The following is a 25,864-nucleotide window of genomic DNA, read 5'->3' as shown; positions in this document are numbered from 1 at the left end:
AGACTGCCTTTTTTTCTGATAGAATGGAATCTGTCCATGATCTACGCAAAGGCTAAGCCCTCTATTTGTGTAATGAGTCCCATATACTTTCACATACTCAAGGATACTGCCTCTGAAGATATTCATGCTTTCTTTCCTCATCAAATTTTCCTTTTATACTAAACCAAGTATTTTCAACCAGTAGGTACAATCAAAACTTTTGTTTCATGACTAAAAAAATAGTTTAATAAGACTCACCAATTGTTCACAATTTTGTTTTGGTACCTTTCTGCCCAACGCAATTGAGGGGACTATATTTTTGATAAGATCTCTTTTAATGCTGTAATTTTAGGTGTTTCTAGTAATAATTGCCAATATTTAGAGTACTCATTTTATGCTAGATACTGTGCTAAACTCACAACAATCTTAAGACAGGTAATATTAAAATCTTTATCATACAGATAAGAAAACTAAGACTTAGTGAAGTCAAATAACCTGTCTGAGGTTACAGAGTAAATAGCACAGTAGGATTCAAATCTGGCTTCAGAATCCACATTATTAAAGTGGTAAACCATGTATTTTGTAATCTCAATTGCATGCACATTAACGAAGATGAAAGTTTACTATGTCTATATAATATCTATTGCAATCAATAAATACAAAACCAAAATTAAATTGTTATAAAACCCACAACAATTTTTATCTCAATATGCAATAAAATTCACTTTATTACATACCTTTAAACAGGAAAAGTTTAGGTATACAAACACCTTGGAAATAATTCTAATTCAGTTCAAGATATTTATAGTTAAGGTTTCTGGGCAAAAGGTATAGTTATCATTTTCTGTCCAAATTTTTTAATAAAAATATTAATTTCAAATGGAATCTTTTCATTTTATAGTATGACATTACACTGAGAAATCAAAACAGTCATTGAACAATAAGTATCTATTACATCTCATGTGTTATGTATATCTTTACATGTAGAAACAGGTATTTAACAATTTTCAGTAAAATTGGGAAGAAAAACTGCTTCAAGTTTGTACCAAGTTGGTCATGCAGAAGCTCGGAGAACCTTGTATTAAGATGAAAGGCATTTATATTTTCATTTTCTTCCAATGAAATAAAAAGTCATTATGCCACTAGCTTGACATTTTATTTACAGACGGTATTTAGGGCACTCCTTCTTAAAGTCAGCTAAATATTGGAATCACCTAGAAAGTTTAAAAAAATACTGATGCCTATATGCCAGCCCTTAAAGTTTTGATTTAATTGGTATAAGGTAGGGCCTGAGTATGTATTATTTTGAAGCTCTTCAGGTGATTCTAACATGCAACAATTTGAAAAACACTAGTTTAGAGAACTGTTCCATAATCAAAAAAGGCTAGTCTTCATCTGAAGGAATCCTCATAACTTGATTTCAGGGTGTGTACTGTTATTGTAGGTATCTGACAGGTATACCTCCCTTGATTAAAAAATAAATACTTTAGGGAAGAGATTTTCTGTTTTATTCATCATTGTTTCTCCATATCTTGAAGAATGAAAGGCACATAGTAGTTGCTAAATAAACCTTTTGAATGAATACATGATTGCATTATATTTCTTTCATAACTCCATCTTTTAGTAGATTCATGAGCATGAGAATGCATAACATATTCATTGAAAAGAATGAAAGACTGAAGCAGCTGGGATAAATGTTTAAGGCAAACCAAAACCTAATAATATATATATATATATATATTTAAAAAACACATACATATATAAATAGACCAAAAGCAGGAAAAGAATATACAAAAGAGTGCAACATTTAGCAGGTGAGAATTTTTTCAAATATTGTTCACAGTCTTAAACTTAGAAACAAAAGTAATCCTAAACAACTAGTTCTTTAGGTTAATACCCATAAGCACATGTGCCAATAAGTTATTTTCTTTTAAAAACAGAATTGCAGCTTAATCTTGATAAGCACACGTCAATTTTCAAAATTCAAGTAAATAAAATTTTAGCAAACAAAATGATAGCTTTTCCAGACAGTCGTATAGAAAACAAAACTTATTTCTGGTTAAGATATCTGCTTAAAAACTATTGCTATTTGCTTTCAGTTGAGATTCACAAGTTTAGCAGTTTCACATTGATAAAAACTATTTTGGCACCTCCTTACAATAATGTGTTTTATTTAGAAAAACCTTGTTAATAAATAGACTTCCTTTTTAGTAGCTGGATTCTTAGATATGGCTTCATTTACCAGAGTTTCACAAGTATTACATAATTTTCAATTCAATTAGTATCTTAAACTACAAAACTTTGGTTTTCTTAAAATTAGCATTGGTTGCTTGATTGTAGGTTTGTCACCAAAAAGTGCTGCTTCACTCTCAGAGGTTGGAAATCTTTTCTGATATATCAAGGGATATTCCTTCTGAAACTTAAAAACGAGGTGAGGAATTAGAGGGTATTTAACATTATTTTCTTAGCTGAAGCCAGTGGTCAACATTTTATAAGGATTCAGTGCCTTTCTCAAAGATGTATCACAGAGAGGAGTATCCTTTCACTTTATCCTTGCTTCTTCCTCTGCCTTCTCACATATGAAAGGTACACTGTAATATTTCTTAGATCCCAGATGTTCTTCATTTTCACTGACAAAGCCTATGAAGGTCACCAGGATCGAGTATATTTCATATTTCTTTGTCTCAGACATGGAATTGGATTTGCCAGAATCATGTGGCTACAGGGTTTTGCTGTAGAGCTAAAAATTCTAAATGGTAATAATGAGTCACTAAAAGTTATGTATTATAATCCAAATTTTGTAACTGTTTCTCCAGGTTAATGCATGCTATAATCATACAAAGTATCTGTTATTATTAAAATTTCAAGAGAGTAAAACCAGGCAGGTAGTCATACACAGCCTACATATATGATTTTCAAAATCCAAAATCTTAAAATGAGAAATTAGATTTGAAATGGTATTAAATAACAATTAGCAACAGCATATTAGAAAATATTTACAATTGAGAACTTGCTCATTCTCTTACCTGTTTTAGTTTTCTCCTTTTATCCTTTAGAGGCAAACTCTTGTTTTTAACAATATTCTCCAAAAGTTCTGCAATTGCAGCTTGAGAGGTAGAAACTTTTTGTTCATCAAACTCCTGAGTACTAATTTGCTTACAGTATGAGTATGTTGGCAAAGGAGCAATCAGTCCATCTCCAGGACTTCTAATCTGTAGTGAACAAAATTATAATAGTCAAATCTATTAATTCTGATCATGTTCCTGTTTGGTAAAGTGTTCTTTGATAGGACTTAGTACCTATTATTTTGCCACCAACCATTCAACACTTTAAGAAAACTGTATTATGCAGCAAAGTAGCAGTAAGTCAGTAGGGTCTAAATCCCAGCTCTACAACCTACCAGATTTATAACCATCAGCAAGTTATTTAAACTTGTCTTGGTCAGTCTCTTCAACTATAAAATGGGGATGTACATGAGATAATGTATATAAAGTGTTTAGCATACAAAAGTAAATAGTTATCATCATTACCATTAACCATAACTTTTATTCTTTTAACTATAAAACAATAACAATGAAAGTGATATTTTAATTCATCTTAAAACATCGATGTTCTGAGACAGAAAAGTTAAAGTGTTCACCTTGCTTTTGAGATGTAAGAGCAAGAGCAGAGCCCATAACGTCTGTTGATAAAAGAAATTGTGGGGATAATTATAATTACGGTAAGTCATGGCAATATGAGAATGGTATGTATGGGAAGAAACATGAATACATGTGCTGAACAGTCAAAGACTGAATATAGTAGACATCTATTGTTTTTTGGCTGCTTAGATTCCTTCTCTTCTTCTTCTAACAGTTCCTTCCCATTCACTTCCAGTATCCTTACCTTTTTTGAAGAACAGATTCTCCTCTAATCGATGTAGCCCACTCAGTATGGCCTCTCTCTTCAACTCACTCCCCATCAACCAACCAAAGGATGTGCATTTAACTTAAGATTGGGCCAACCTGAGTCCATATCAAGAACTTTTCAAATTGGAGGTGGAAGAATGGCTTTTCTCTCCTTTGCATTATAAATGTAAGCCTAGGACTCAAGAGCTTTAATCAGCCATATTCCCCATCACGTGAAGGAGCCATTTGTCAAATATAGGATCCAAATGGAGATAAGAGATGGAGGGATGAAAACAGAGTCCTATTACTATTTGAGTCTCCATATTCAGTCTACATTCCTGACTTTTAGAGGTTATTTATGTGAGCTGATAAAATCTCCCTTTTTGATTAGGCTACTTTGAGATGAGTTTGCCACTTGCAACCAATTAATGCAGAGTAAGATATACAATACATACATGGCCCTTCCTTAAGTAGTCAAGATGTTTCTCCACTGCAGTCTGTAAGTAAGAGGGTACTTGAAGAATTTCCTGATGATGATCCATTAAGAAAGAAACTAATCTTGAAGCAAGAAGCTCATCAAGATCTACTTCTTCTGAACAGCATAACACACACCGAGAAAAAGTGTGTATCATCTAGAAACATTTAAAGATGTGAATTAAAAAATTTGAAGTTTTATATAAATTAGAATATCAGTCATTCCTAGGTAGTATCATGCTGAAGTATTGAGATAAAGTGATAAGCAGACTTCAGCTTAAAAATGAGGTCACTTATATGCAGAAATTGATTGGAAATGAAGTTTAATAACAATTAGATATATGTATTTTTCAATTCCATCACAAAGATCTTCAAATCCTGTGACAGATTGTTTCAAAACTAATTTACTTTCATTCATATCCATAAGATACACGCATGCATGCTTGCACATACAAGCACACACACCCAACTACACACCTCATTCTAAAATAATTAGAATATCAAAATTTTATTTTAAATATTTTGCACATAATAGATGATGAACATATTTACTAAATTGAAAGATTTTTGGTTTTATTCCTACATGCAGGTTTTCCTATCTTCTTAACATGTTCAGGCTTCAGTTTTTTTAACTCCTTTTTTCCTCAGTTTTGTAGAGCTCATTTATTCTAATAGCTTCAACTACCACCTCTCCAAAAAATACACCTTATGCCCTTTTTTCTACGAGGTTCATGTTTCCAATATTCTGTTGGATAAATTTCACTTGGCTGTTATATCCTCAAACTCAAAAAGTGTAAAACCAAAATATTTCCTAGCTTTCTAGCTAGGAGCTTTCTCACTATCTTCTCTTACAAACTTCCCTATGCTTTTTAATGGCGCCACAATTACTCAGGAATAAGTCTTCCTCTTTACATTAGGTCTGCCATGATAAAACTGTTCATAAAGAGTGGAAGAATGGAACTTAGCTCCAGATTCCTTGCTATAAGAACATCTTGTAAACTGAAGCTGTGCTCTGAGAAAGTGGCAGCTCTTTACAGGAAGAGGGAGACCCACAGATAGAGAAACAGGGAAGGAGATATTAGAGATTAGAAGTATTGTTTCAAGAGTTCATTTCCAATCAATGTCTGCATATCAGTGTTTATACCCTCATCTTCATATAGAGCCTATGACTGCTTCACAGTAGTTTCTCCCAAGTTCTTGCCCACAATGACAACCTATCTTAATTCACATAACTCATCAAATACAACTTTCCCACTCCCACAATCGCTGAAACACTTTTATTTACTATACATGAATTTCCCATTAATCCTGTTTCACAGAATTATAGTGCCCTTAAGCTTTTAACAGTGACTCCATCTCTTCCTTCCCCTATCAAACAATATAATATAACTCAGGCAATATAATATGGCCTGAGTCAATCAGTATGAAGTGATATAGGATGAGTGAAGAGGCACAGTCCTCAAACAAAATGAAGACTAAAATATGAACTATAATAGACTGGGCACAAAGGATTAATGCACCAAAATTCTGCTACTAGGAAAGGTTAAAAGTATTAAGAGATTTTTAAACTCAAGAATCCAGCATTTCATGATCGTGATATCACTCAAGTAGTACTTAGAAGGTTTGGATTTCTTTCTTTTTTTTTTTGGTTTATGAACCAGGGCTTATTCTTTCCTCAAGAACTCAACTTACCAGTGATCTTGTACCCATTGCATCATGAAGTTGGGGCATATCAACATTTTGACTCATTCGGGAAATCATGCGCATTAAAAGTTGAAGCTTTCTACGATTTGGTGGGGGAAGTAACAAACAACATAACTGTAGTGCATCGATGGCAACCCTCTCTAAATGAGGTTGCAGCAAACCTAGAAGGCAAAGTTACCCCCCCAAAAATCATCAATGACACTAGTTGCTTTCATACTACCAGCATATACAATTATATAAAGAAGGCAAAATATTTTAATATTTCATTTAACTATTCCTAGAAATTACCACATTCCTCAAAAACATGGTAAGATTCTCATTATTTTCTTCATAACCCATTTGAGCATTAAAATCCTTCACTTATTAAATAAAGTGACTCAGAATAAGTGCAATTGAAGGCAAAGAAAATAAGTGCTTTAGGTAAGTAGAATAAATCTTGGTTATGCTATGACAAGCTTTTTATAATAAGAAACTTTCCTTTTGGAGGAAAAAAATTAAGCAATTTCAGAGAAGAAAAGCCAGGTAAGCAAAACAGGGTTAGTAAACACTAAAAGTTAATATCACATGCATTGAAAGCATCAACCTTACTTTGTGTGCCAGTCAACACAGAAGAAGTTGGAGGTAAAGAATTTTCTGAAAGTTCTATTGTACTTCTGCAGAGTCTTTTATTGACTGTGGCACTAGACTCTCCGAGTTCACCTTCCATAGCTGTTTGTACACTTGTGCTGCCTTGTCCAAGATTTGGTTTCATGATAATTTCGGCCACTGGCATATTAATATAACTATTCCTTCTTGTACTACTTCTTAAAAGCAAACTCTGAGATCTACAAAGCTGTTTTGACTTGCATGTCCCATTATATAATTCCTCTTGGTCTTGAACGGTCAAAGTAGATGTTCTCTTAAAACCAACACAGAGTGGCTTTTGAATACTTTCCTCTGAATGAAGATTCATTAGAGATTCCTGTTTGGTCTTAGACTCTAAAAATTGTTTATTATTTTGTCCTTCTATGTTCAGAACAGATTGATGGAAGACACTGGAGACCTCTTTACTTGAACTCCCTGGTAAATCTACAATTCCTTCTATCGAATAGCACCTTGGTTTGATGTTAGAGGATAGAACACGCATACTACTTAAGCCCATTAAATTATGACAGCTTCCTCCCATTATGTCATTAGCACTGGCTCTTCTGTTTTTTAAATTAACTAGCTGCATTTTCTTAGCATATTTTTCTTGAAATCCTTGATCACTTATCTGCAGTCTCTCAGTAGTATCTGATTCTTCTTTGTTTTTGTCTTTATGAAGCAGACTGAGAAGAAGACACTCAGTTGATTTGAAGGAATTCAGACTGTTTAAGTGAAGGATTTTTGAAGACTGTGGATCATCTTGGATTTTATATATCCCACTGGGTCTATCTGAAACTGTGACGTAGCCACAAACAACTACCAGAAAATGAAACAAAAATTAAGATGCAACTGTATGACAGTGGACAAAAATAAAACAAAAACAACAGTAAAGTTAAAAAAAAAGCATCACTATAGTATATATTGTTAGTACAGTACAAACAGCAGCTGCTTAATTCAGAAATCACTTAAATAGGACACATGCAACATTCAGTTACAAAGTGCAAGACTGACTAGAGGTTTTTCAAGTTATGATATAAATAACTTTAAAATTTATGTCAACAATCTAATTAAATGGATTGAGTCAAATACATTAAAAAAAATCTGCCCTCAGTCTAAAAATATTAGAAAGCTTTTAATTATAAGGCAACAGTAGTATAACAAAATATATATATGCTCTTTGTCTCCGGTACCTGGTATAGAGCTCCTCAAGCCCTTAGAATTTCCAGAGTGATAGAAGTCTTTTGTTATTCATAATGAGCCTACTTGAGCATGTCTGAGTTGATGCTAATGAAGCAATTTAGGGAAGGTCTTGATTAGAAGGCTGGAACTTTTTGCCCTACCTAAGACCTCTCTGGAAGGGGTAACCGGGTGGTTAGTGGTGGTGGCAGTGGAGATGAACTTAATCAACAACGACTAATGAGTTAATCAACCATGTCTGTGTAATAAAGCTTCAATTAAAACTCTGAAACAACACAGCTATGTGAGCTTACCGGTTGGTGAATATATGGACAGGGTGACATTCCTGGGGAGAACACAGAAGCTCTGTACAACCCTTACCCCTATTCCGTGCCCTATATATCTCTTCCGTTTGGCTGTTTCTGACTTGCATCCTTTATAATAAACCGGTAATCATTAAGTAAGGCACTTTCTAGAGTTCTGGGAGTCACTTTAGTGAATTACTAAACCTGAGGGGGGTTGTGGGAATCTCTGATTTAGAAGTCAGACAGGCAGAAATGTGAGTAAACCTGAGGACTCCACTGGCAACTGGTTTCTGAAGTGAGGGCAGTCTTGTGGAACTGAGCCCTTAATCTGTGGGATCTAAGTTAGCACTGGGTAGTTAGTATCCGAGTTGAAAGACGTGGTCCTTAAATTGTGGGGTCTGGGTTAATTTTGGGTAGTTAGCATCAGAAATGAACTGAATTGTAAGACACCCGATTTGAGTGGAGAACCAATGTCAGGATGATATATTTGCATTATTATTATTATTATTTTTTGGAATGGCATAATTACTGGAAAACAACATAACAGCAACCACAGTATTCCTGAATTTTAAAATAATTTATAGCCTGCCACTTTCGTATTTAACTATACTTTTAGATCTTTTAAATTACGGGGGACTTGGAAACTAATAAAATTAATTTAAACAAGTAAAAATCTATACATACCCAAAATGTTCACAAACAATTCATAATATTCAAAGGTAAGCAGAGGTTCAGGGAGATCCAGGAAATAATCTGCAATTGTTCTGAATACATCTCGTTCAAAACCAACATATGTTGGATTATTCATATCATTACTTCTTGGCCCTAAGTAGAAGGTAAAAAATAAAAGGCAAAATTATCTTACATACAATTTTTAAAGATACTTATAGAAAGCACAAAACCTGTATTAGAAGGTATTTCTTCACAAAACCTGTATTTCTTTCATGAAGGAGCTATGTTTAACAAATTCTATCACAATTCAAAAATTTAAAGGGTTGTGTACATCTCATTCCTTCTCATTATCTTTTCACTAGAAATCACTGCAAGCAATTAACATTTTGTTTCACTTTAATATTTATATGCCTGAGAAGTTGTATATAAAGTAAAATTCAAAATACATTTTAAAAGCATCAGGAAGTTTTAATGGGATTTTACCACAATTCATTTTATAAAGCAAAGAATATCTGGACAGTGCAAATAATTCTTCCAAATTGTCCTTTGTAAATTTACATTTTCATGATTAAATTTTTCCTGACATGAAGCATACTATGAATAAGTTTAAGTAATATCTTTACACTGCTATTCTATTAGCTTAACATCATTGAAATAATCATGCCAAATCACTAGTATTTTCCTCAGAAATAAGTTTTGATCTCATGTTACAGATGAGGAAACTGAAGCTCAGAGTAACTTGCTCAAGATGAAAGAGCTGTTGGAGGTAAAGCTAGAATTAGGACTTAGAGCAGTGTGAATTAAGAGCAAGGCCCAGGACCTTGAAGCCCAACAGCATTTAAAGTGTGGTCCACGGATTACATAATCAGAATCATTCAGTTAACCTATTAAACATATAATCTCCTCTATATAGACCAGAATGTATGGAGGTGGAGCTAGGAATTACTGATCTAAATATGTTTGCTTCTTGTTCACTAATGTAGTAGTTACCAAATATTGATCTGGGCATTTTTACTACAAGAATCTCCTGAGTTACGACTGAAAAAAAAGATTCCTGACATATTGAATCAACTGAATAAGAATCTTTGGTGAGTCTAAGTGATTGTGATATGCACTCAGATTAGAGTCATTATGCGATCTTCCAAATTCACACACACACACACACACACACACACACACACACACACACACACACACTTGATAGCTTAAAGGCTAATAAGGGTTTTATGTGGAAGAAAATAAAAAGACTTTATTTCTGAGGATATAAGAAATATTCATAATATGCACAAAATAACATTTGATAATCATTAAAAGTTTTCTAAGACAATACTTTACTGGAATTAATATAGAATTTGCAGTTAGAGACTCTCAGTTTGAATACATAGCTCCTTACGTATTAGAAAACAGTCTAAGTTAGTTTTCTTTTCTAGAAAAAAAATTGGTAATAGTATACTGATCACTGAGTCCTACACATCAGGATTACTGTGGGGGATTAAATAAAATATGAGTTAAAGAAAAGTCTTAACAATGCCTATGGTTAGACGTATCTGCTAAATTGGAATCTGTAAGTTAGATCTTCAGGATCATTTATGTATAACATGGACTGGGAAGAAAAAAAACAAATCCCTAAACATAGGGCAGCAGAGAAATTCCTGGAAGCACACTATCTGAGTTGCTAATCATGAGCCAAGTTTTGAGAGAGAAGAGCAGTTAGGTAGAGGGAAGGTAAGAAAGAAAAACTCAAAAATCGTACACTTCTAATCAGGATTTTTACTTCAATTTGATATAAATTTTCTATAACTAACATTATAGTAAATATTGCTATTCTGTTATTTTGTCATATTGACACCCAGTGGACAACAAGGGAATATATACTTATCCTAAACATTAATAAAATACTAATTTTATAAGAACTAGAAAAATACTTTTGTAACAATTATTAAAATACAATTTAACTTTTGATTATTTACAAGCACATACCTTTGCACATTTAAAAAACTGATTTTGAGAGCTATCAGGGTTTGTATTGGAATTGGGGTCCTAAATTACAAAAATTATTACTGATTATTATGGAAAAAGCTTGAAGAATGAAATGCTAAAAAATTATCTGATTAGTGACAGATCATTTGTTTTCATAAACATAAAAAATCCCATTAATATATCCTATGAAGTAGAAGCACGTCATGAAGCACCTGAATGTTGAAGTTGTGTACAATGGCAAGGGGCCTCAAGTAGGTTTTAAGAGACTTCATTTCTGTTTGAAACTTTCCACTTACAAGGCGCTCTACTTACAAGGTGCTATTTGATCTCTCTGGGCCTCATTGAGGCAACTGATGTTGATTATACCTAAAAATCCTTTGAGATCCTCTAGCCTAGGATTTTTACGATTTATGAGAACTGAGCCATAAATGATGGGCTTGGATTATAAAATCACTATCTATATAGAAAAAGTTAAGGGCTCTGTAACACACTCCACATACAAAGAAATGTAATCCGTTCTACTAGGTCTTCATTTAAACATCAAGAGAAGTAATAAAATTTAATTTTATCAGTTTTTTATAAATTATTAAAAAATTTCCTTGGTACTTGTTAAATACTATCAATATAAAACACACATATACAGTTCATTTAACTTACAATTTGCTAGGCACTTCATGGCAGATAATACCCAGTGAGGAAGGTCATCTACACAAAAAAATTAATATTGTTTGGTAAATCATAAAATTTTTATGACTGTATATTTAAAACTTCACACTTATGATATAATTATACACACATGTGTATATATATATATATGTATGTGTACTACCAGGATTAAAAATTATTACGTTTAACAAGACATAGGGCCAAAACAGTATCTTAAAATACAAGTTTAAAAAGTTAGTTATAAAGATACTCAGTTTGATTCTTGCCATGATACATAAAATAATTAGCTACACCAAATCAAGGATTAATTATTTGTAGGGGGGGATTCAAAAATAAATGAACACTCATATTTATTCACTACCACCATCTTTTCCGTATCCTCATTTCTGGTGTGACTATAGGTATGCTATTTGAATAATACTGATGTGAGTGAGCCCTATGCTTAAAACAAGCTGTATTTGAATACCAGGGTGCTTTCACAGTGAGGCTTGCTTAAAATCCTTCAATTGCCACTAAGGAACATATGTTAAATAAATGCAGCAGTTTTCGACACAAACACAAAACCACACATATATTTGATTTGAAAAGTTAATGGTTATAAAGAATAGAAAATTTGGGTGAGAGCATATACTTAAATTATTTTAGGTAATAAAAGATGGTGTGGTCCAAAGCTACATACATGAACAACATAGCTCTTAAGTTTTGACATTTACTTTTTTGTTCCAATGATTAAAACCTCAAAGTTCCTGCCCACAAAAAGAAACTCAAATAGTGCACGTCAGTTAATTTTATAGATATTAATTGATTGTATAAAAAAAAAAGCCAACATTGAGTAAATTTTTTGATACATTTCCTGTAATATAAGCTTCCTAATACATCTAGCTTGAATTATTTCCCTGATTTTCCTATCTTATATGTGAAATCAATGCATTATATAAACATATACACAATAGCCAGTGCTCCTTAGAGTTCTGTTCTTGAGAGTTTGGCCTTATTTTATTGCATGTTACTTTGATTTTGTATATATGTCTTGACATCTTTAAATCTGAATATAACTTCTCATGTAAGCTCCAGGAAGGCATGGATCATTTCTCTCTTGCTCATCACTAAATCTTTAGCACAACGCCTGGCACATTGTAGGCCCTCAATAAACTGTGGGTAATCAATAGTTTTAATTATATTTGTATACCCTTTGGTATGCAAACCCTGCCAAAACAAAAATCATGCATGAATCCACCTTACGAGCTAAAATAATGAGTAATATTCATTTAAAAATTATTCCACCATGATTACTAAAGCACCTCTGATAAAACAAGTCTCCCTGATAATCTTTCAATTAAAGGATTTCATTTTCTACATTTTGGTCTCTCTTTATCCTCATAATAGCTGCAACCTTTGTAAGCAAGTTTAAAATGATTACAACTTCTTTTACTGATACCAACCTGATTTGTCTTGCAGTATAACTACTCCATGTTTACTTGTATTGGTCATGTTGTACATTATATATTGAGGAATTACTTGTTGGGGATTTATGACTTCTTCGAGGGATGGAACACTTAAAATGGTTTGCAGGCTAAATAGAAGAAAGAATATAAACTTTTTTCCTCCATAAAATAAGTGGAATAGAATATAAACATGAAAAAATACAACTGGAAAACAAAGCTTTCAGAATATTTTGTTTTTTTCTTAAATCAAATTTCTAAGGCTTATACTTATTATTCACTTTAAACTATATTTATCTTAATAGCCTTAGAAGGATTCCAATATAGACCCCAAATAATAGCTATAATTCTGATTCAAATTAAAATCAAATCATACTGAAAACATTCTACTTCTGTTGTACTAGAACTATAGCAATAGTATTTAAGAAACACATCTACAGGTTAAATTCTAAGCTTTGAGAATTAATCTGTTTGTTTTCACTTACATATCTTAATGAAAATATTAACATTTTAAACCTCAGTAAATTGGTTATAATTTAGTTTTAGCTTACTAGATCAAGATAACATATCTCCAAACTTCTTCAACATCTTTCTGGCTTATTTCTCTATTATCAACTGAATTTTCTTGATCTTCATTGATTATTTCACAGTCAGTTTTCTCTGTATTTTCCTGAAAAAAGAATTATTTTGGTTTAATACGCTATGCTCAAATTAAGGAAATACTGAACTGATACCACTTCCTGTATTTAGTAATTGAATTAGTATCTGTCCCTTGTGAAGGTATGTGTCACTTGAAAAAATAATGTAATTTATAGTAATAGTTTTGTTTTTCAGCTGCCCCCACCACCCTCAAATTAACTTAAAACAAAACATGCTTAAATTACACAAATGCTATTTCAAGTATGTCTCACTACCGTTTTTATTATTGTTTCTATGAGTTCCAAACAAATCTACACGTACATTTTTAGAACATAATGTAGATTAAGAGATTTCCAGTATTGGCTTCAAATATTAAGAATCATTTATTGATTCTATTATTAACAACATGGTAATTAAACAAGTGATTAGTAGAAATGGAAATGATGTTTTACCTGAGAGAAATGTAATCCATGCTTTTTAGGAGTTCTACGAGATAAGTTTCGTAATTTAAAAATACTATCTTTATCTTTGGAAAAGTTCTCTATGCTGTTTTTTCTCAATTCTGGATGTCTTCGTGGAAGAGTTTTAAGTGGAGAATTTGCAGGAAATCTGGTTTAAGAATAATATGCAATAAATAATATGAGATCATAAACTTATACTGCTCATTTATCTCAAAAATCACCTAAAAAACTGTATTTATATAATCAAGAAATGAAAGATTCTACATAAATTGATTTTCCTATTAAGCCTTTAAAAAACATTTTAATAGTTTCCCGCTTCTTTTTCAGTGTACTGTATATATTTTAACTTTATTTCTGGATAATTTAGGGTTATTATTAGGATCAATTCTGTTGGAGAGGTATCACTTACAAATTGGTTCTAGAGTGTTTCATTTTCTAAATTTCTTTCATGTGCTAGCTAAATTGTATATATTTTCTGCCCTTGTGATTGCTCAGTTTCCAGAACTTGGTCTCTGTTGCTGCTTTTGGTTTTCCACCCTTCAATTTAATATAAAATATTACAAAGATAAAAAAAAGTACAGAAAACAATATAAAACATTCACGTATATAACCATCAACAAAATTTCAGTATCTTTTTTTAAATGAAGGAAATTGTTTGCTAATTCTAGTTTCTTTCTCTCTTCCTAATTGAAATCATTAACCGATAGTTAATTTCCTTATTGTTCATATTTTTGTACTTTTACTAAATATACATAAACAATATCTCTATAGTCCTTTTAACAGACTTTAAATTTATGCATAACAACAAGGATTTACTGTATAGCACAAAGAACTATATTCAATATCTTGTAATAACCTATAATGGAAAATAATTTTAAATTAATATGTATATAAATAAAACCAAATCACTCTGTTGTATACCAGAACTAACGCAATATTGTAAATAAACTATATGTCAATAAAAAAAATTATGCATAAGTTTCAAGTGTCCTCAGAAGTTTCTTTTTATTCCACTGTCCTTAAAATATCTTCCTATGGTCACTCATAAGTTCTATTTTTATATTTAGGTATTTAATCTATATATAACTTATACTAAGTTCCCATATATAAATATTGTCTTAATTTAAATTAAATTAAGCCCATTGACTTGGACCTTTACTTTTCCAAATGAACTTCAGAATCTGCTGTTAAAGTCTATAAAAAATTATTTAGGGTTTTGAATGAAAATGCACTGAATTTATACACCAATTTGGGAAGTGATTTATTTATGACACTAAGTCTTCTCATTCATTAACAGAATATCCTTCTCCACTTATTAGTCTCAATACAATTTTATAATTTTCTCCAGTAACGTCTTACATATTTTTGGTAAACTTTATTTTTAAGCACTTCATAGTTTTGTTACAACTGTAAAACACTAGAAGTGGAGAGTTATACAGAATTCCAGGTAAGGGAGAGTAATGGTCTAACAAAAAGAATATTCATAGTGGAGAGATAAGTAGATAGATCAGAGAATACTGAGCCTGTAAATAGACATGGGTTTGATAACTATATCATATTTAAAGGAAAGAAGGGGAAAAATGAAAACAACTACAGGGAAGACAGTGCCATTCATTCAGATATGGATATAAAATGTCAAAATTCAGGTTAAGAGACGATAGAGACTTTCCATATGCTATATTTGAAGTGCCTGTCTAACAGGCAAAAAGTGGGCCTAAACACTCAGAAGAGATATTTGAGTTAGAGGTTTGAAAGTCATAAGTAAGTGAAGACATGATGTGATACAAGATTGCCCAGGGACAGAGGTGAAGTGTAGACAAACCTAGGGCCTTGAAGACAGTAAGAGCTAAAGGATGAGCAGCAGCAAAGGAACTCAAAAGGTGACTGATGACTAGATGAGAGATGAAAGATCTGTAGAGTGTTACACAAAATAAGCTATTCACATATTTGTTATTGCAGTTTACTTGTATGACATAAATCATCTTTGATATACAGGCAGGAATCAATTTCTATGACATTTCATTTGAAAAGTATTAATTTTGTAGAGTAAAAAAGCTTGGGTATTAGAACCTAAAGACCTAATTTAAGGGATATATAACCAAGAACTTTGGGTACATAAGCGAAAAAGCAATTTGCTGGCCTAAGGGAGTCAGAAAGGCCCCAGAGCAGCTTCAACAGAGCTGACATAAACTATATTTACTAGACTGATAAATGTGTAGTGTTTCAAGTTACAACATATTTCAGACTGAGGGAACAAGATTTGTTGAAGCCTGGTCTCAGCTTCCTCACCTGTAAAAAGGAATTAACATCTACCATGCTTAGCTATTCTAGGGATTAAATAAATAAAACATGTAAAACATAAAGCAGGGCTTCTGGCACATGATAAATGCTTAATAAATATTCTTTTTAACATGAGGTATATTTCTTTTGTTAGTTACTATATAAAGTCTGCTATTACTTACCTCATCACATGTATTCTTAGATTATATAGATTATATGTTACCTTAAGGTAAGAAACTTTGAGAACTTGTAATTCTTAAATCTATGACACTAAAGATTAATAATGATTTGTCTTTGACATGTTATAGAGCTTTCACAATATGCAGAAGTAATAATATCTCATTCTTTCCTCCCAACTCCCTATTTTATTATATATACAATTTAACATTTAAAAAGTTTGAATTGTGCAGCGATTACCTCTAACTAACTTCTAAATAGTTTTCATTAGACTAAGAGCAATTAAGTTTCCTATAGAAAATATTATTTTTCCTGAAGAAGCTGCTGTTTTAATAAAGGTATAATAGAAGTGAAGTTAAACTTCATCGTTAAGTAATTCAGTTTTATAGTTATTTCTTTGTTTAGTACCTGAATAGCTGGCTGTTGTCATCAAGATTTTCTGATCCCCATTTGCCTTTGATATCTTCAATTACATGATTCTTAAGGAATTTTCTCAGTAGCTGGATAGTCTGTTGCCTTGTAACTTCAGGACCAAAATTGCTATTATTTCTTAATAGGTCATAAAGCCAGTCCACTGCTTCTCCTGCTGTAAAACAATTGCCATATTTTTTGAAGTGTTGCCTGTGTTTTCTTAGAGGCATTCCTGCTCTGAAAGATGTGGTAACTTCATTCCACTGCAAAAGAAAAGAAAATTATACATAAAAAAAGGAAATCTTACTGATTTGAAACAAATCAGACAAAGAAAATTCTCTCATTCACATCTTATTAAATAATTAAAATTCATGAAAAAAATCACTTATTTTATTTGTGCTAGAGAAAATTTTATATTTCATACTGATTTCTTTTTATAAATTCCAGTGCTGTAATATTTTTATCTAATAGTTTTGTACTAAAAGCACTTCAGTGGCTGGTTGGCTTATTTAGGAAACCTAGGAATATTGGCGAATGGCAATGAAATTGCCTTTAGTCCTCAATAAAGAAGGCATTTATTCTTGCTTTTTAAAAAAATCTCAATATTAATAATATGCTAGTTGCACTTGTGTCAGACACTATGCTTTACATTATTTCAATTTAATCCTCACAATTCTGTGAATAGGTAACATTACTATCCCATTTTCAGATAAGGAATATGAAGCACAGAGAAATTTAATAATCTGACCAAAGACACACAGCTAAGTGATAAATCCAGGCATTCAAACTCAAGTTGGACTGACTTTAGAACCTGCACTAGTTAACTAGGCAGGCTGAACAACTCACGGCAGGCGTAGTTTTATTGGTAAATTATCTTTAGTATTATAAAAGCTTACATGTTTACTATAGTATCTCTTAAGGGAATAAATCACTAGTGAATATAGAACAGATGGGGTAAATTAAGTTCTAAGTCTATTGTTTGTTTTATGACACCGTGACATATCTACATTTTTAAGAGATACATTTTCCATTTACTGTCTTCAAATTACCCAAACTTTTAGTTTCATGGCAGGTCAAAGAGTGGAACATGAAGATGGTGTTGGTGCAGAATAAACATATCACTTTTTAATGGAAAAATCCTACATGAGAAGTCAGGGAATCTGATTTGTAATCCCAGTCATGCTACTACTAGCTATGCTACCACTTACCCAACCTATGTGGCCCCAATATTACAACGCAAAATTTAAGGGCTGAAAATTGTATTCTTTTCTTCCCACACTTCCACATTTGATATATTTATTCAAGAAATTTATGTTGAGCTGCAATTTAGAGAATAAATTGATTCCTATTCTACAGACTACTATGCACTTTCACAGTGTATATATCCTGGGAAATCTCTTAGACTGGGCATGTTTTATGAGCCCTGTTTTACTAGTGTGTAAACTGAGGCTCACTGAATGATGCTCCTAATATCATATAACCAGTGGCATAGTATCCTCTTAAATTGAAAATCCAAATACACAAGACACCATATACAAGTACAACCCCAGTGACCACCAAGTGGCTCCTGATGGGTACTTAGGACATTCTGGGTTTAGTTATGAAATAGTCAGCTGTTACCTGGTGGTATTCAGTCCGAACATCCTGTATTACATTCTACAGGACCGGCAAAGCGACCCTGTCACAGTCGGGCTTGCCCCCAGTCTGACCCTAAAGCCCAAGAACTCATTCAAAATTCTTCTCGACTCCTGATGGGGGCAGGCGTAGGGAGAGCCTAAACTCGGAATATTATACAAAGTTTCAGGAGTGGCCTATGAAGCGGGCCCCCGGAGCAAAACAGGGGGACAGATTCTCAAAGGAGGGGGGCAGGCGAGTTCCTCAAAGATCGGCGATACGGGTTAAATCCCCTCACCCTCCTTTTCCGCGAACCGAGCGGCTCTGGGAACCGTCCCTCCACCCGAGGGAGAACTGCGAACGTTCTCACGTAAAAGTCGTGGCGGCCATCACCCCGGCTGCCCAGTCTCGGCGTTCCGCGCTGTCTTACCAGCCTGGTGGCCCGATAAGGCCCGGGAGGCACACCCCGATTCTCCATTCCTCCCACCCGGCCAGAAGACCCGTCAGCGCCGGGTGCCGGGCATGTCGGCGAAAGGCGACAGTCAGTCCGAGGCCGCGGCGGCGTAGCTCAACACAACCGTCGGCCCCGCGGCGGATTTGAATACCGCAGAGGCCTGCGCTGATTGGCTGCGACGTCTGGTCACGTGACGGGCCGCCAGGCCCTGGCCGCGGCGGGCGCGAGCGCGGCGCAGACGCTCCCGGCAGTGGCACGGCCCGCGGTGGCTGGCACCGTCCCCTCCGCGCCGGGGCCCGGGCTAGTGAGACGGCCTCCCGGCTCCACCTGGCTTCCCTGAAGCTGCTTCTCCCTCTTGCGGTCGCTGGCGAGGCGGAGTCATGTTCCCACACACAGAACGGGTGAGGCGGTTCAGTCCTACTGGATTGTTTGGAGCCCAAACTTTGGCTTACAAGAATTTGAAATTTGAAAAGAAAAAACAAACAAACCCAAGCCTCTTCTCCAGCAGTGGCTAGCATGTAAAACAGCCCCTGGGGCGGAGGTTTCACCTGGCAAACCTCTGGTTTTGCTTCTAAAAAGCTTCCTGAGTATATGTTGCAGTCTTGTTTACCTTAGTATATTTTAGCAGGGGCCATAATTCCATTCTCCCCAATGCTAAAATGTGGGTTAAACCCCACACTCCCAGATTCGGCAGTAAAATGGAGCATAAGTAGATTTCACTAAGTACAGCAAGGGGCTTGGGCCAGGTGATGAAAAAGTTTTCAAATTGCTTCCCTTAAGAAAATCTGCTACCCTGTTAAGCTAGAATCTTTGTTATCCCAACTGTTCATTTGAGGGATTTTAGAAATCTGCATTAAAGAAAAATCTAAGTTCCCAGCGCTGAAGGACTTACCCCAAATCTCAGATCCTTTTGGCAGAGCTCAGTCTTCATACTTTACTTATTTGTTATTTATTTATTAAAACACTCTATCATCAGTCTGAAATAATTTGATGCTTAGGAGTCCTTTAGTTTAGAGACTGAAAGGTTACCTGAGAGATTTGAAGCTGTGGAAGAATTAATTTGGAGATTAAACAGTAATTTGAAAGGATAGGCCTTAGTAAAAACGAGAGATTTAAGAGAAAATTTTCTGGGGATGAGAGGTAAAATGGTGTGCAGAGTTTACCTTACCTATTGAATTTAGGATAATTTCGTTTGAGGTACATATATTTTCTGAACAGGACCAGTGGATAGGAATTTTTAGAAAGTGCTTGGTAGACAGGAATAATCAGCTCAGTGCTGCACTTGTGTTAAGGAAAAGAAGTACAGTGATAGACGTTACGAAATAGTGTTAACCATTTTTTATCTGGTTTTATGACACATTGTTCTAGGATTTTCTTTTCTCTTTTGGTTCCTATTTCCCTTCAGAATGAAATAGAGATGAGAATGTGGAAGCCAAATTTTATTTTGCATTTTTGCGCAGCTCCGTTGTTGAAAATTATCTCCTATACAGCCTTTGGTATGAGTAGTCACAGCCTAATGTTACCTGTGTTTCTAAGACAACTTGACAGGGGATACTATTAATGGCACGAAATTAATTTAAATTATAAAGCGTCATTTGAAACATTTTAAAGGGTAATAAAAACAAGTAGATCTAGACTTTTCATTAGAGAATGGTTGGAGGAGTTCTGAAAAGGCCTGCAACAAGATGTAGGTGTTACATCTTGCGAAGACCTTCAAGACTCCATCTTCACGACGACCATTTCTTTAGATAAGAAAATATCTAAAAGTCAGGGTTTTGTCCAATGTGTGTGGTTTGGCTTTCTTTAAGGTAACTTTGCATATTCCTGCTCTTAGCAACCATACATTGATTTCATAGTTTGATTCTTGGAAGTAATTTTATTTTTCTCCTTATCAAGTTTTTAGCAGTAACTTAATCATCTTTTTCTTCATTCTCCTACATCAGGATTTCTCAGGTGGGTTATAAACCACCTGCATTAGGATTACCTGGGATACCTGTTAAAATGCAGATTCCTTGAATTCCCCGGTTTTGGGGTAGGGTATTTGTGTGTGTGGAGGGGAGCAGGGGCATGGCAGGGTGGTACAGGGTACATTCTTAGGGATGGAGGAGCCTGAATCTCTAAAGATTTCATAAAGCTGAGCTGCTAGAATGCCCAGACTGTCTACCTGTGGACTTACATGTGAAAGAACTAAGGGCCCCTGTTAAGTTACTCTTAGAGCTGAACCTAATTCTGATTGACAGAATGACTATCATAAAGTGAGATGAATGTAACACCTCTTAAACATGATGAAACATAAAATATGATGAAACTTTTTTTTTTGTAAAATATGATGAAAAATTTTTTTCCTACCTAGATAGAGATTATCTGTCTTGGCAAGCTTTCTCCACCCTGCCCATGCAGTTTAATTTTTTTCCCACTAGAATGTAGGTTCCCTGTCAGAGACTATGTCTAGTTTGTTCACTGCTCTATCTCCAGCTGCTAAACAGCACATGGTAGGAATTTAATAAATATTTGGTGAAAGGATGAGTTTTTTCTTTGTCACTAAAAAGAAAGCTTGTGTAAGGGTGATAAAATCCTATTATCTTTCCTTCCTGGGAAACTTTTCATAAAATCTTTCTGCATGTTTGTAAGATTGATTTATTCTTGAAGTTTAGCCCTTCCACCATGTTGTGTTTACTATGAGTCTGATTTCATGAATCTTGACAAATATTTGGTCTGGTCTGAGAAAATTTTCTCTGTTTCTTTTACATTGTTCCAGCCTGTTTTCCTCCCTGCTTCTGAAACTAGTATTATTGATTGTTTTATTTCCTGGAGTGCTCTTATTTTTTCTAATGTCCTTCCTTCTATAATTTTCACTTTATTATTTTTTCTTTTAAGTTCTGAGAGAATTCTTCCAACTGAGCTTCAAATTCACTGGTCCAATTTCATTTATTCTCCTATCATAACTCACTATAAAGTGCTCAAAATGACCCTCTTCTTTGGACTGCTGATTTTTTCATTGTGTGCATCAATTTTCCTTAATTAATATATTCTTATAAGAGACTTCTAAAAAATTTACCATCAGTCACTGAGATGAGGTTCAATAAAGACTGGATAACTCCATGCAAATATTTTAAAATTACTTTTTACTTTCAGTGATTTGTTTCCCAGTCCCTCAGGTATGCAGACAGATGTTATAGTTTATTGTTGGAAGTATAGTTGACATTTATTCATTGTTTTGTCTGGTAGTTGACTCTCATTTCTTTTGGGAATATTATACTTTGTCATGTGGAGCACTACTTCTCCCACTATAGCATGCATTCTGAATGGACTCTTCCATCTTCCTTGCTCTCAGGAATAAGCCCTATGTCCACCTGGGTCGTAGCATTCTGCTTCCCTGATTCAGTGAGGTGGTACATGACCAAGCTGAGTTAAGCAGAGTCCTCTGAGATTTTTTTCAAACTGAGTCAAGAGGGAAGAGCCTTCTCTTTCTGGTGACTAAACTGAGAAGATATGAGGCAGGAGCCAATGGTGGCTTTAATTACAACTGAATGGAGACTTCTGGTCTGGTAAGATGCACTGACGCCAAAAAATAAACAGAAATGAGAGCTAGAGAGTGCAATTTTAGTCTTTCTGAGACTAGCTTACATCTTTAGAATTTGATCACATGATTCTATATGTGTGTGTGTGTGTGTGTGTGTATACATTTTTTTTTAGTTTGTTTAGGTCTTTGTCACCATGTAAATGTCACCAAGCCAAACTTGCCTGCCCATAGCAACATCAATCTACTTGACACTGGATTGTGGTGAAGGAGAGTGCAGCATTTATTGTAGGCACCAAACAAGGAGTGTGGGCAGGTAATGCTCAAAAATCCCAAACCCTCTGATGGTTTCAGGGAAACATGTTTAAAGGTAAGGTGGTGTGGGGAGTATAGCTCAGCGGTAGAGTGCATGCTTAGCATGTAGAAGGTCCTGTGTTCAATCACCAGTACCTCCATTAAAAACAAACAAACAAACAAACAAACCTAATGACCTTCCCCACCAAAAATAAATAAATTAAAACAATTGGAAATAATTAAAAAATAAAGGCAAAGTGAGGGAGGGGAGTTCAGGGTGCATAATCAGCTTGTGTTCAGTTCTCTAGTTGATGATGAAGTAACAGGGTGGTGTCAGAGGGGTTAACATCATCAGTCCTCAGGCTCCAGCTGTCCTGGGAGCCATGTACTTGTGGTCAACAAGTAGTTAACTTCTTCTGTTTGGTTGGGGTTTAAGTATCTGTAAAACAACTCAGGAATGTGCTTCAGATACTGTTATCTGTGTCCTTCAGGGAGGAACTAAAGATTCTGTGACTGACATATGGTTGATTTACTATTTAAATTAATACGAGTTCCCCTGGCCCAACTGATGTTTTTGTCACTACATATTCCATTCTTTCAATCATTAATTCTTGAGCCAGGCTTATGTGACTCAGGGAATTCCTGGGAGACTACAGCTATTTTATAAACAGGAGACAGGCAGAGGACATGGGTGTTGGGGGTGGGGAGAGGTGTGTCTGGGGAAGGCCTCATAAAGATCTCCAATAAAATAGAATTTTTCAAGAGTATAATGATGTTTGTATTTCTTAGGGAGGATGCCATTTAACTCCTTAGTAAGATTTTATATCATTCCAGTATGTTACGGAGCTCTATCTAGGTAGCACAGAAGCCATATAACTACGCTGGGGAGATGATCAGGATTGCTCACGATTAGGTGCTGGTCTTCCTCATGTTTGACAACTCAACTATTTCTGTGACCTGTAATGTTTTGTCTTTCTTGGGGAGTTTTACTTCCTGAGACCTTTAATTTCCTACCTAGTACACAGTAGATGGAAATCCCTAACTTATTTGTCCAAAGTTTCTAGTAAAGCTCACGGTCTCAAGCACACTATCCAAATCTACTGATGCTTGGGAGGAGGAGGAGGATGATGGGACCTGTAGTTAGGTTGCTGTAGCCCATATTTTTCTGTGTCGTGTCTGTGTGTGATAGAATAATTTACAGGAAAGAAACATTAGGAGTTGAAAAGACTTTGAAGAATTCAATTATGTGATTTTCTTTTCCTATGCAAGATTGCATTAGCCAGCTTCCAAGACAGCCCCTACTGATTCATGCTTCCTGGTATTTATGTCCTTGTGTTACCCCATCACAAACCAAGCAGGACTGTGCAACCAATAGGATACTGCAGAAATGACAATGTGAATCTTGACAGTAGCTCATAAAAGAAATTCCTGCTCCTGTCTTGCTATCTCTTGGATCTTTTGCTCTGGGGGAAGTCGGCTGCTATATCCTGGGGCCATTCAGGCAAGCATTTGGAGAGGTCCCTGTGGAGGGGAACCAAAGTCTTTGAAGGTTTAACAACCAGCACTGACTGACTGAGCTACCATAGAGTGGATCTTCCAGCCCTAGTCAAGGCTTAGGATGCCCAGCCTTGAGCAGCATCTTAACTGCGGTTTTATGAGAGTTACTTGGCAAAATGATAGAATGTCTTTCTTGAGGAGATAAAAACCTACTTCTGAAATGATCATGCAAATAAGCAATTAAAATACAAGAATTGAATGGTGATAATGGAGATGTATTCACAGAGCTTCAGAGCATAGGAGAAAGGACACAAGCCTGTTCAGGGGAGACAGGGAAGGCTTTTTAGCTGAGAATTAATGGAAACTGTAAAGAAAAGCAGGAATTTGCAAATTGTTAACAATAGCCATAATAATAAAAATAGGAACGATGATTCTGAGACACCACATTCATGTAGAGGAGAACACAATAAAAAGGTGGTGTGAATCCTTTTCCACCTTTCTTCCCGAGGTTTATGTGAATGCTTTCACATAATTGCATATTAGCTCTTCAGTGGGCTGTCCTTGGAGTTTTCTGTTTAGCAGCACTAAGTGTACTGATTTAGGCTTGATTTCTTCTAAACCATAACAGATTTTAGAAGTCTTCAGAGATTAGGAATTGAACATTTTCTTAAAAACTAGTACTAATAGCTTTCAAATGGAAATGCTGCATTTTAGAATTTAAACTAATCTCTGTGATACCTGTATCTTAAGTGTCATATTTGTGTGTATAAAATTGAAATTGAGATTAAAAAATATATAAGTGTATTTAAGGTATACTACCTAATCAGAATTTTGTTTAATCAGATTACTGTCTTCCAGATCACTTTCTTGTTCTTCTGTATTATTTAGTTTGCTATTTATTGCCTTTAGTTCACCTCTCATCTCGGCAAATGAGTTTTCTAATTTTAATTGGCTCCTCTTTATACTTTCTCATTCTTTTTTACAGTGATCTGCATTTCTGTTGATAGCCTTTAAAAAAATTCCTTCAGTATTTTTATTAACTCCTTTTTAAACTTGGGATCTGGTAGACTGGAGAGGTCTGTTTCATTGTTCGTTTGTTCAGGGGATGTCTCTTGTTCTTTTAATTGGGAGTGGTTCCTCTGCTTCATTTTACTTATATTTCTCTGACTCTGTATATTTAGAAGAAATAGTTATCTACTATGGTCTTGAAGGGCTGTTTTTATGTGGGAGCATCCTTGTGTTGCCTACATGAGTGAAATATTTTTCGTGCAAGGGCTGTTTGTAGTATGAATGCCTGCCATGTCTTTTCTCCTTGTGTGTTTGTGTTATCCCCTTGACAGGGGGTGAGATTTGCATTGTAACCAGAGCCTGCATTGGATTTTGAGTGGGGCCTCCTTTTTTGCTCTATGGTTGTCACAGCCCTGTTGGGGCAGGATTTGCTCCCCAGTTGTTTGAGTAGAAGTCCCCAGATCCGATTCTTAGCTGTAGTGTAAGGTAAGTGGGACTGGAGTGCTCCTGCTGGGAGAGGGGCCACTGAGTATTCTTCTGCAGGAGTTGTCCACGGGGAAGTACACGCTGAGGACTTGCCTATCACCCATGTGCGTGCTC

At 34.8% G+C, this 25,864-nt stretch overlaps 1 protein-coding gene across 2 annotated transcripts; it reads right to left on the bottom strand.

Moving 5' to 3' along the window:
* Nucleotides 1–1,698: 1,698 nt before the first annotated feature.
* DEPDC1 (DEP domain containing 1) lies at nucleotides 1,699–19,100 on the bottom strand. Of its 2 annotated transcripts, XM_074376258.1 has the most exons (12): nucleotides 18,922–19,100; nucleotides 16,875–17,140; nucleotides 14,001–14,157; nucleotides 13,461–13,579; nucleotides 12,910–13,040; nucleotides 11,459–11,506; nucleotides 8,834–8,974; nucleotides 6,633–7,484; nucleotides 6,033–6,205; nucleotides 4,322–4,498; nucleotides 3,006–3,191; nucleotides 1,699–2,398 (listed from the first exon to the last, which is right to left on the bottom strand). In XM_074376258.1, exons 1-12 carry the CDS (start codon nucleotides 18,967–18,969, stop codon nucleotides 2,258–2,260), a joined length of 2,439 nt encoding a protein of 812 aa, XP_074232359.1. In that variant the 5' UTR covers nucleotides 18,970–19,100; the 3' UTR covers nucleotides 1,699–2,257. The 2 variants fall into 2 exon arrangements, with proteins under 2 accessions (XP_074232359.1, XP_074232360.1); XM_074376259.1 differs by lacking the exon at nucleotides 6,633–7,484.
* Nucleotides 19,101–25,864: the final 6,764 nt, after the last annotated feature.

The sequence above is a fragment of the Camelus bactrianus genome, chromosome 13 (genome assembly GCF_048773025.1).
Source record: "Camelus bactrianus isolate YW-2024 breed Bactrian camel chromosome 13, ASM4877302v1, whole genome shotgun sequence".
Taxonomy (NCBI): domain Eukaryota; kingdom Metazoa; phylum Chordata; class Mammalia; order Artiodactyla; family Camelidae; genus Camelus; species Camelus bactrianus.
The sequence above is the reverse complement of the archived record's forward strand: the minus strand, read 5'-3'. Positions and strand labels throughout refer to the sequence as shown.

Coding starts and splice junctions, on each gene's coding strand:
- DEPDC1 (XM_074376258.1), bottom strand. CDS start 18,969: ATGGAGAATCGGGGTGTGCCTCCCGGGCCTTATCGGGCCACCAGGCTG. Junction 14,158..16,874: donor GACAACAGCCAGCTATTCAG/GTACTAAACAAA, acceptor TTCTTAAACCAG/ATTTCCTGCAAATTCTCCAC. Junction 11,507..12,909: donor TATACTGCAAGACAAATCAG/GTTGGTATCAGT, acceptor TTTTTTGTGTAG/ATGACCTTCCTCACTGGGTA.